This window comes from Rana temporaria (assembly GCF_905171775.1).
Source record: "Rana temporaria chromosome 4 unlocalized genomic scaffold, aRanTem1.1 chr4k, whole genome shotgun sequence".
NCBI lineage: Eukaryota > Metazoa > Chordata > Amphibia > Anura > Ranidae > Rana > Rana temporaria.
In genome coordinates, this window is record NW_024404445.1 from 81356 (window position 1) to 93060 (window position 11705).

At 52.8% G+C, this 11705-nt stretch overlaps 1 protein-coding gene across 1 annotated transcript; it reads right to left on the minus strand.

Annotated features, from left to right (window-relative positions):
* Positions 1-273: 273 nt before the first annotated feature.
* On the minus strand, positions 274-5664 carry LOC120921767 (polysialoglycoprotein-like). The gene is made up of 2 exons (XM_040334285.1): positions 4566-5664; positions 274-893 (listed from the first exon to the last, which is right to left on the minus strand). The coding sequence occupies exons 1-2, from the start codon at positions 5479-5481 to the stop codon at positions 298-300; spliced, it is 1512 nt and encodes a 503-aa protein (XP_040190219.1). The 5' UTR covers positions 5482-5664; the 3' UTR covers positions 274-297.
* Between the last annotated feature and the right edge of the window lie 6041 nt (positions 5665-11705).

Genomic DNA, 11705 nt, shown 5'->3' on the forward strand with positions numbered 1-11705 from the left:
CTTTGCAGGACCCATTAACCCTTAACTCGTTAACCTTTAAACTTTGTAACTATGTAACACTTTTTTGGCACTGCGGTGTCCTAACCTCTGGTCATGGGCCTCAAGCCGAAGCTGGCTCAAAGACGACCATTGACCGCAGTGCCCCCATTCACCAACCTTCCAGCTACATTAGTAGACTGGGAACTAGAAACCCCTTCAGGACCCCTCCCACCGCTGGGTACTGGCGTCCATCTTTGGGGTAATATCTTCTCCTGCAAAGTCCAAAAACACCCGCCACCAGCACCCAAAGGTAACCCCTTACCTATGGGAGCACCTCCACACCCTCATCGCTTGCTGTACCCCCTCCTCTAAACGCAACACCCACATATCAATCCCCACGTCCGTGAGGTGAACACCATCACTCCTGAGGTATCTCCATGTGTCCACTTCCAATTCGGGGTGCCGAACCACTAGCCCCCCGTTCCTGAGCACAAACCGCCCCACATTTCTGTTTATCTTCCTGCGCGCCCGATTCACCCCCTCTACCGACCTGGCCATCCTCCATGTTGACCTGGCCACCATGTCTGACCACACCACTATCGTATCCGGAAAGGACATCCGGATCCGCTGAAAGTCAAATTTAATGTCCCGTGCTATCTCCATCATCGATCTCACTCCAAGATCATTCCCCCCGGCGTGAATAACCAGAACCTCCGGTGGCCTGTCCAGCTGTGCAAATTTGTGCACCTCCGGCACCACCTTGCTCCATAACATCCCGGGGACCCCCAACCACCTTACACTCGCCTCCTGTCTCGATATTCCCAGCTGGCGACCGGTCGGGCGATCATCCGCCCGTCTGGCCCCCCGAACCACATAGGAGTGGCCCATTATCCAGACCAAAAGCGGTCCAGTACCTGAAAAACAGTAAACAAAAAAAAACACGTCACCAACATACCCACATAGAGATAACCCGCTTTTGAGTAATCCCTGTCACCCCCTTTGCCCCGTAACTCAAAACCCCACTCCCCAGACCTTCAACCCAAACTAGCCACCAGCTGCGGCCTAACATATAATTGAAAACGCCTGGATTCCCAACGCCCTATCCTCTTTATTGCCTCTTCACCCAGTCCATTCCTTGCCGCTTCCGTAGCTGCCCCGATCCTAAAGGAATGAGCCGAGAACTCCTTTGCCACCAGGCCCAATGCCCCCAGACACTTCCTAAACACTGCCACAAACTGATATCGTGACATCGGGGACCCATTTTCGTGTACCAAAAGGGGGCCCCCCACCCCCGGACGTATGTCCAGGTAGTCCCTTACCAGCCCGACCGGGCACAACTCCGACCCTTCAATTGGGAACACATGAACCGCCCTTCCCTTGCCACTCTGATCCGTTTTGGACCTTCTGAGCCACAACGTGACCCCCTCCGGGGTCCAACCGACATCCGCAACTCCCATGCCCCCCTGGACCAATTTCGACGGGCTCACCAGCTCGCCCACCCTAAAGGCCCCAAAAAATGCCAGCGCGAATGCCGCGCGGAACAATGTAACTTCAAACCTGGATGAACATATCGCCCCCACTTTAGCCAGGATTCCTCTCAAAACTTCGAAAGACACCGGGCGGCGAGCGTCAGGTCGCCGCCCCTGTTTCCTGTACCCTTTCAGAGCTTGTCGCACCCAGAAGTCCTTTGTAAGATCCGGCCACCCTTGCCATTTGAACAGAAATGCCAACCCGGCCAATTTCTTATCCAACGCCGACGGCGACACTCCCGCTTCCATGTTTCTAGACAAAAAATACAGAACCAGTGTCCTCACCTCCGGTCCCGAAAGGTGAACCTCCGATTCTCTCACCAAATCGCTCCACTCCGACCATACCTTCTCATAGGCCGCCCAAGTACCCGCACTCAACGATTTCCTAATCCAGGTGGAGATTGTTCCAATGGAATCTGCCACAGCCACTCCGGACAAGGGACCCCCCGTTCCTCTGCCTCCGGCACCAGCTCCCGGAACCTGTCCCACTGAAACCGAGACAAAGCGTCAGCCACGACATTGTCCACACCCGGTAAGTGCACCGCATACACAAACACATTCAGCTGCATACAGCGCAGCACCAAGTGTCTCAGGAGACGAATCACTGGGGGAGAAGATGCGGTAACTCGATTGATCACCTGCACGACCCCCAAGTTATCCCCATGGAAGCGCACCTTCCGATCCCGGAAAGACGTGCCCCATAACTCAACCGCCAGCACCACTGGAAACAGCTCCAGCAGCACCAAATTCTTTGTAAAGCCCGCAGTCACCCAAGACTGCGGCCAAGAGCCAGCGCTCCACTGACCCTGAAAGAAGGCCCCAAAGCCCGCACCCCCGGCCGCATCTGTATACAGCTCCAGGTCAAAATTGCTGACCGGGCCGGACATCCACAAGGCCCTGCCGTTAAAACCCTCTAGAAAAGAGTGCCATACCCGCAGGTCCTCCCTATGCTCCTTCACGAGCCGCACATAGTGATTGGGCAACCTAACACCCGCAGTGCTAGCCGACAGCCGACGACAAAAAACCCTCCCCATCGGGATAATCCTGCAGGCAAAATTCAGCTTACCCAACAACGACTGCAAAGCCCGCAGCTGCACCTTATGCCCTCCAATCATACCCCTGACCTCCGCCTTGAGGCCTTCTAGCTTATCCTGCGGCAAACGACATTCCATCTTCTCGGCGTCTATGACTATGCCCAGGAATTGAATGACAGACCTAGGACCTTCCGTCTTTTCGGGCGCCAAAGGCACCCCAAAACGTTCCGCTATGTGTTCTAGCGTAGATAACAAAACTGCACAAATCCGTGACCCCCCCGGTCCAATGCAGAGAAAGTCATCTAGATAGTGGATGACTGAATTCACTCCCGCCACGTCTCGCACCACCCATTCCAAAAAGGAACTGAATTGTTCGAACAACGCACAGGATACCGAGCAGCCCATGGGCAGACATTTGTCCACATAGAACTCCCCTCCCCAGTGACACCCCAACAGTCTGAAGCTGTCCGGGTGCACCGGCAACAGCCGGAAGGCCGCCTCGATGTCCGACTTGGCCATCAACGCCCCCCCGACCGTATTTCTTGACCCATCCCACCGCCGCGTCAAACGATGTGTAGCACACCGAACAATCGCCCGCATCAATCGCATCATTTACCGACCCCCCTTTTGGAAATGAGAGGTGGTGAATGAGTCTGAACTTGTTTGGTTCCTTCTTCGGTACCACCCCCAACGGAGATACCACCAGACCCTCCAAAGGGGGGGATTCAAACGGGCCCCCCATGCGGCCTAGCCCCACTTCCTTCCGTAATTTCTCAGAAACCACTTCGGGGTGTTGGAGAGCCGAACGCAAATTCTTGGACAGCGGCGGAACCACCGTCAAGCTACAAGGAATACGGAACCCCACAGTAAAACCTTCCTCCAGGAGCTGAGCCGCCGCTCTGTCCGGATACCTACCGAGAAACGGCAGCATCCTTCTCACCATCACCGGGGTGCTCCCTCTTACCTGAAGAATCCCCGGGACGTCCCTTGCCCTGCTTGAAGCAGCGGGAAGAGGGGTGATTACCCCCACACCCGGAGCACTCATGCTTGTATCGGCACGACCCCCCAAACTTGCAGCTACCCTCGTTGAACTGCCAACAAACCCCTTTTTTCTTTCCGGCCGACTGTCCCAGGGAAGAGGCTCCGCCGGCCCCCCCCTGAAAAAACGGCGCCGACGTCCTCGGAGCCGTCATAAGCCGCATCCAAAGGCTAATGTCCTTGGCGTCCCAACGAATTTCCGGCCTGATCGCCCGACGTTGCCTGAACTGTTCGTCATATCTAATCCAACCTGTGCCCCCATAGCACCTGTAGGCCTCACTGATCGCCTCCTGGTAACTGAAGAGCGCCGAGCAGTGCTCGGGGTTCTTCTCGCCAATCACACTGGCCAAAATGGAATACGCCTGCGACCAGTTTGCAAACGTGCGAGGTATTAGCCTGTACCTCCTCTTCTCCTCATCTTCCTTCTTAGAATCCTCTGGTTTTACCCTGTCCAAATTGAATTTTTCCAGCGGTAACAGCGCGAATATCTCCACGTACTCGCTCTTCCAGATCTTTTCCCGTACCTCCTGTTTCAGATGCGACCCCAGCGGCGCATCGTAACAGGTGTAAACCTGTCCCCTAGCCTCATCCGCTAGCCGTACTAAATCCCGTTTTTTTGAAGCGGCCCCCGCCGACTCGGCGGTAACCTCCGGCTGCACTGATGCCCCGGCCCCCAAGCCGCCCCCACTTGCCTCCTTTCCAGTTACCACCAACGGCGTAGTGGCAGCCGCCACCGCCGCCGCGGCCACCCCCGTAGCTCCCCCGACCGGCCCCCAAGCCGCCGCCGGGCTTGCGGGAGGTCTGTCCCCCCCTTTTAGCTGACTGACCAGAGCCTCTAACCCCGACAAAAACCTTTGCAAACCCACATCACCTCCAGCAATACCCACCTGTGCATCCGTAACCTGGGACGCCGGTGCAACAACCACATTCCTCTCAACCACATCAACACATTGCCTATTAGAAACATCAGTGTAAAATGACTTACCGGGCTGCGTGGAAGCAATCCCATCAGCCGACCGTCTCGAATCCCTCGTTGCTGGTATCGTCCTGGGCAAGACCTCGTCCTCAGATCCCGACCGCTCTCCCTCCGACCGATCCTCCTCCTCCGATGATGACCCACCGGGCGGCTCGGTCCCGGAGGCCGAAGGCCCAGGGCCGGATTCACTCCCCCTGCGGGCCCTGGACCCGTGCGGCGATTTTGCCGAAGCTTTCCTGCTTGGCGTAACCCTGTTGCTGCCGACGCGCTCCACCTCCTGCAAGTGGCTAGCCGAGGAAGCTGGGGGGCTAGCCACCGTGGCCTGCGATCCCACTCGCCGAGACCCCACCACCGGGCCCGTCACTGCCTGATCCACACGCCGGGCGGGCAAGGCCGCCGCATCTGAGCCCCCTGGCCGTCCCCCCCTTGCACCCACGCTACTCCTGGTGCCCCCGGCTGGGCCTTCCGACACAATACCCGCCGCCCGCTTCGCGGGGGGGCCCGAAGGGGCCCTGCTATGTCCACTATCCCCCCTCTGCCGTCCCGGGGATATACTGGGCGAATACCGGCGGGGGGGGCGGGACGAGCGCGTCCGCGAGGCCCCCCGGCCTGTGTGACTAGGCCCCGACGACGCTGCTCCCATGCCTGTGTGATCAGGCCCCGATGCGACCTGAATTGTGTCCCCGTGTGCCCGCACTGCTCCCCGGACCGACCGTTCAGGCCCCGACTCCGCCAGCACCACACCTGTGTGCTCCGGCCCCGATGCTGCTTGTCCGGTCTGGACGCGGCTAGGCCCCGACGCCATGCGCCCCATGTCCCCTCCATCCTGCGATAAAAGCGCCCCCAACTGCCTCTGCAGCCAGTCCTCACCCCGGATAGCCGCCTCCGCCCTCAATCTCCCGAATAAATCCTCGATCGCAGCCATCGCCGTGACAATTTGGGACAAGCGAAATCCCTGCAGGCTGAGCAGACACAGCAGGCACTTCACTCCCCCACGCTGCCTCTGCCCGGGAAACTGAGAGTAAGAGATAACTGTGATCTCTCCTCCCCTGCTCTGCTCCTCCCCCCACAGCTACTAGGGTTTCTGTTAACCCTGTCATGGCCGGCCCTACACTGACTTCCAGTTGCTCCGGGCCTCACTTACATAAGGAAGTGTTTATTGATGTTAATTAGACTCGGTGGGATGTTCATTCAATGGGAACATTTGGTTGACCCCCCCCCCCCCCTTCCAGTGTGAGTCCAATATTTGAAGGACTCAAGCTGGCATTCTAATCTAGTCTTGTCTTGTCACTCTATGATGAACATTGCACAGGTCTAGGAGAAGATGGGATTCTGAATTATACTCTGTTGGATTCTTGTATCGTCTGTGGACTTTGTATGTTATTGGAAGATCCATTAAATGCGTTCTCTGGAGAACCTGGTGTGAGTTGCTGCGGAACAACGTAATTTATGGTCATTATACTAAACATCTAAGATATTAATTATCTGACCGCAGTACTGGGCACACATATACATTATCACTACACAGCCTACCTCTGCTGATTCTGTGTCTGCTGCCCAGCCTGCCTCTGCTGATCCTGTTTCTGCTGCCCAGCCTGCCTCTGCTGATCCTGTGTCTGCTGCCCAGCATGCCTCTGCTGATCCTGTGTCTGCTGCCCAGGCTGCCTCTGCTGATTCTGTGTCTGCTGCCCAGCCTGCCTCTGCTGATCCTGTGTCTGCTGCCCAGCCTGCCTCTGCTGATCCTGTGTCTGCTGCCCAGCCTGCTTCTGCTGATCCTGTGTCTGCTGCCCAGCCTGCTTCTGCTGATCCTGTGTCTGCTGCCCAGCATGCCTCTGCTGATCCTGTGTCTGCTGTCCAGGCTGCCTCTGCTGATACTGTATGCTGCCCAGCATGCCTCTGCTGATCCTGTGTCTGCTGTCCAGGCTGCCTCTGCTGATACTGTATGCTGCCCAGCCTGCCTCTGCTGATACTGTGTCTGCTGCCCAGCCTACCTCTGCTGATCCTGTGTCTGCTGCCCAGCCTACGTTTGCTGATCCTGTGTCTGCTGCCCAGCCTACCTCTGTTGATTCGGTGTCTGCTGCCAAGCCACTCTCTGCTGATCCTGTGTCTGCTGCCCAGCATGCCTCTGCTGATCCTGTGTCTGCTGCCCAGCCTGCCTCTGCTGATCCTGTGTCTGCTGTCCAGCCTACCTCTGTTGATCCTGTGTCTGCTGCCCAGCCTGCGTCTACTGATCCTGTGTCTGCTGCCCAGCCTGCCTCTGCTGATCCTGTGTCTGCTGCCCAGCCTGCCTCTGCTGATCTTGTGCCTGCTGCCCAGCCTGCCTCTGCTGATCCTGTGTCTGCTGCCCAGCCTGCCTCTGCTGATCCTGTGTCTGCTGCCCAGCCTGCCTCTGCTGATCTTGTGTCTGCTGCCCAGCCTGCCTCTGCTGATCCTGTTTCTGCTGCCCAGCCTGCCTCTGCTGATCCTGTGTATGCTGCCCAGCATGCCTCTGCTGATCCTGTGTCTGCTGTCCAGGCTGCCTCTGCTGATACTGTATGCTGCCCAGCCTGCCTCTGCTGATACTGTGTCTGCTGCCCAGCCTACCTCTGCTGATCCTGTGTCTGCTGCCCAGCCTACGTTTGCTGATCCTGTGTCTGCTGCCCAGCCTACCTCTGTTGATTCGGTGTCTGCTGCCAAGCCACTCTCTGCTGATCCTGTGTCTGCTGCCCAGCATGCCTCTGCTGATCCTGTGTCTGCTGCCCAGCCTGCCTCTGCTGATCCTGTGTCTGCTGTCCAGCCTACCTCTGTTGATCCTGTGTCTGCTGCCCAGCCTGCGTCTACTGATCCTGTGTCTGCTGCCCAGCCTGCCTCTGCTGATCCTGTGTCTGCTGCCCAGCCTGCCTCTGCTGATCTTGTGCCTGCTGCCCAGCCTGCCTCTGCTGATCCTGTGTCTGCTGCCCAGCCTGCCTCTGCTGATCCTGTGTCTGCTGCCCAGCCTGCCTCTGCTGATCTTGTGTCTGCTGCCCAGCCTGCCTCTGCTGATCCTGTTTCTGCTGCCCAGCCTGCCTCTGCTGATCCTGTGTCTGCTGCCCAGCCTGCCTCTGCTGATCCTGTGTCTGCTGCCCAGCCTGCCTCTGCTGATCTTGTGCCTGCTGTCCAGCCTGCCTCTGCTGATCCTGTGTCTGCTGCCCAGCCTGCCTCTGCTGATCCTGTGTCTGCTGCCCAGCCTGCCTCTGCTGATCTTGTGTCTGCTGCCCAGCCTGCCTCTGCTGATCCTGTTTCTGCTGCCCAGCCTGCCTCTGCTGATCCTGTGTCTGCTGCCCAGCATGCCTCTGCTGATCCTGTGTCTGCTGCCCAGGCTGCCTCTGCTGATTCTGTGTCTGCTGCCCAGCCTGCCTCTGCTGATCCTGTGTCTGCTGCCCAGCCTGCCTCTGCTGATCCTGTGTCTGCTGCCCAGCCTGCTTCTGCTGATCCTGTGTCTGCTGCCCAGTATGCCTCTGCTGATCCTGTGTCTGCTGTCCAGACTGCCTCTGCTGATACTGTATGCTGCCCAGCCTGCCTCTGCTGATACTGTGTCTGCTGCCCAGCCTACCTCTGCTGATCCTGTGTCTGCTGCCCAGCCTACCTTTGCTGATCCTGTGTCTGCTGCCCAGCCTACCTCTGTTGATCCTGTGTCTGCTGCCAAGCCACTCTCTGGTATTAAAGGGTCACTAAAGGAAATATTTTTTTTTGCTGAAATGACTGTTTACAGGGTATAGAGACATAAAAGTTAACTGATTCCTTTTAAAAATGATTGAAAATTGAATTTAATCTATCATATAATGTGCCTCTAGTTTCACGTTCGGTTTTAAAGGTACATACATGAAGTTCCCGGGTGAGAGGTGAGTCGGGAAGACTCACAGAACAAAAACAAACAAATCCAGGGCAGTGTTTTGTTTTTAAAATGAATCTGATTGGTTCTGAGGAGTTTTAGACACACAGTAATGACAGCTTAGACCACCGTGAGAAAGCTCCCAGTACGATGGTTATAATGAAACAGACAACCAGGAAGTGTGGAGATCACAGCAGAATTACAGCTACTTCAAAGCAAAAACAAACAATGAGGACATGAAACCAGTACTGCAGTAAGGTAAAGGAAGCTATTTAGCTAAAAAAAAAATCCTTTAGTGACCCTTTAAGGTCAAGCTCTTACCAGCTGTTGGGTATAATACCAATAAGTTTCCACATTGTCAGGAAGTTTATATGACTAACCAAGTCAGCAATATTGATTAATTAATCAATATACAGCAGTGTCTGAGATTGTTAAGCACAATAAAATTCTTAGTAAAATTACAAACTCCATAACGATAAAATAAACAACAATTTATTAATAGTCAAGTCCCTAACAATCACCTATATGTAAGTCTGATTTATCAAAAGACATAGAGACATTGAATTTAATATGACATCCCTACTCAATAATTAATACACCTAAAAATGTCAACCTCAGAACTTAGAATGATTTCGAGAATTACATTTTCATTCAGAAGATACCATCTCCATTGTCTCACAATACACGCAGTTGTACTATACCAGCAGACAAGAATGTCCACCCAATCAGACCTTCTCCTCAGTTCCAGTGCAATGTATGTCTATGGAAATCAACTCTCCAAGAATTTCTTATTGTACCTTGTAACACTTGTGATACTAAGTTCATCGGAAGTTCAGTCTACATATCTTATTAAGAATCCATATTATATATAATTTCATATCAGAAAATCCCTGACAACATTTGTGACATGTCTGGCATTGTTTATCCATCTGCTCTGAGATTCCCACAGCTGTCTTGCCTGAGATCCTTTTGCAGCCATTTGCTTCTATAGTGCCAAAGCCTGGTGGTCCAGACAACCATTCTGAATTCCATAACTGCACTTGTTATAACAGCTCCAGTAGTAGAGGTCCTCTAGGGAAGGGCAGAGTTCCATTTGAACTGTTCTCTGACCCAGGCATAATCTCTACAAATACGGGTGTGCTAGGGGACCTGGGAAGGGTAACCAGTGCCTTGGGTGGTCATCAAAATGCAAAGCGGTTTCTAGAAAACAAACTCGTAACTAAAATGGGGAATGTCAAGTTCCACATGAGACACCCTGGTGTCAGGATACTTGTATGGGTTAGGGACACTAGTGCTAAACCTTCAGATGGCCAATGGGGTCCCAGCATTGGGATGTAGCATTAGAATGCAGAATTGAGACGTAACACCTAATGATCTGTTCTTTGGGACACCCAGCCAGTTTCCAGACCCTGACACTCGGGTATCCTGCAGGTTGAAGGACTATGGCTTTAAGAAATTGGGAAAGTCTTCAGACACTGATGCATGCATCTTCTCCTTTCTGGATTTATTCAGCACAAGGGTCTCTCACATGGATATTTATGTTCAAGGCCAAGTGGAGCATCTGGAGGTCGATTCTTAAAGTGGATGCAAACTCGATTCATGAAATTTGAGCTGGGCACATATATCTGCAGTATTTTGTAATCTCTTTTCAATGAGCCAAGTCTTATAGCTCTCTTCTGAACGGTTCCTGTTATCAGCCTGAGAACTCCTGACATATTTTTTGACTTTTTAGACAAAAGCAGCCTGAATCTTTTGTCAAAGGAGGTTGCTAAAATAGAGTAGCAGAGAGCAGCTCCTATTACAAAACAGCTCTGAGAGTCTCTGCCTATCATGAGAGGGGGTGTGTGCCTTTTCTCCAATCAGCAATGTTAGCTATCTTGGCTGTATGCCCAGACATCACACTCTGTGTTAACCAGGAAGAGAAAATCTCCTAACACGATCTCAACTTTCTAAACAGTATATAAATGTGAAGACAGCAGATATACATATAAAACCAATGTAGGGAGATTTGGTTAATCTCTGTGTATCATCTGAGGCTGTTCACTTCACTGAGTGTATGGGGGGTTTACATCCACTTTAAGGGGGAAATTTATTGGCCTGGATGACCTGCTGACAGCAATGTGGTTCCCAGAGGTGAAGGATGTGGTTCCGGTGTCCACCAGCAGGTGTCTCCCAGCAGACAGAAGATCTCAGTAATTAGGCTTCACCTAAAGCTGGCTGCTGGGAAAGTATATAATTCCTCCCTTAGCTTTCATCAGCGCCTCAGTGTTCTACCTGTGAGCCACTTCCCTCCTTTATTCTATATACTTTACCTTGTATTTGGTTTCCTGCATCCTGTTACCTAATTTCTGCTTCCCTTCATTACCATTTCCAGTCCTGGTCATGCCCTGTTTATCTGAGCTTCCCTCCATTTCTACACAGTGAATTATAAATAGGTTGGTTGGTTATTTACTTCACTGACACGTGTATTTTTCATGACTTTAACCCAGTCCTCAGCAGTCCAATCCCTGTACCTTTTGCAGAATATCGGTCTGTTCCTGAAATTTTTCCTGGAGAGAAGTGACTTCTTTGTTGCCCTTCTTGACACCAGGCCATCCTCCAAAAGTCTTCTCCTCACTGTACGTGCCAATGTCCTCACACCTGCCTGCTGCCATTCCCGAGCAAGCTCTGCACTGGTTGTGAATTCACTGTAGGAGACCGTCCTGGAGCTTGCTGGACTTTCTTGGGCGCCCTGAAGTCTTCGTCACAAATACAGTGGAAAGTATTTTTTTATGGGATTAAGTTAATTTTAATGGCAAAGAGAGACTTTGCAATTAATTGCAATTCATCTGACCACTCTTCATAAAACTCTGGAGTATAAGCAAATTCTATCATAAGAACTGAGGCAGCAGACTTTGTGAAAATTAATATTTGTGTCATTCTCAAAACTCTTGACCACGGTTGTATATATGAGGTGTATATCAGGGTGATGTCATTCATATAGAAGACAATTCCTGCACTCAAGGCACTAATACACCTCGAGGGTTGTGTGGGATTCCTGATATACAGGAAGACAGGACTTTAGTGAAAAAACATTTCCCTCACTCAGGACAGGAATACGGCTTCTCCCCTGTGTGAGATCTCTGATGTGTGTAAAGATTGGACTTCCTTGAAAAGCATTTCCCGCACTCAGGACAGGAATACGGCTTCTCCCCTGTGTGAGATCTCTCATGTGTGTAAAGATTGGACTTCAGTGAAAAACACTTTCCACACTCAGGACAGGAATACGGCTTCTCCCCCATGTGAGATCTCTGATGTCT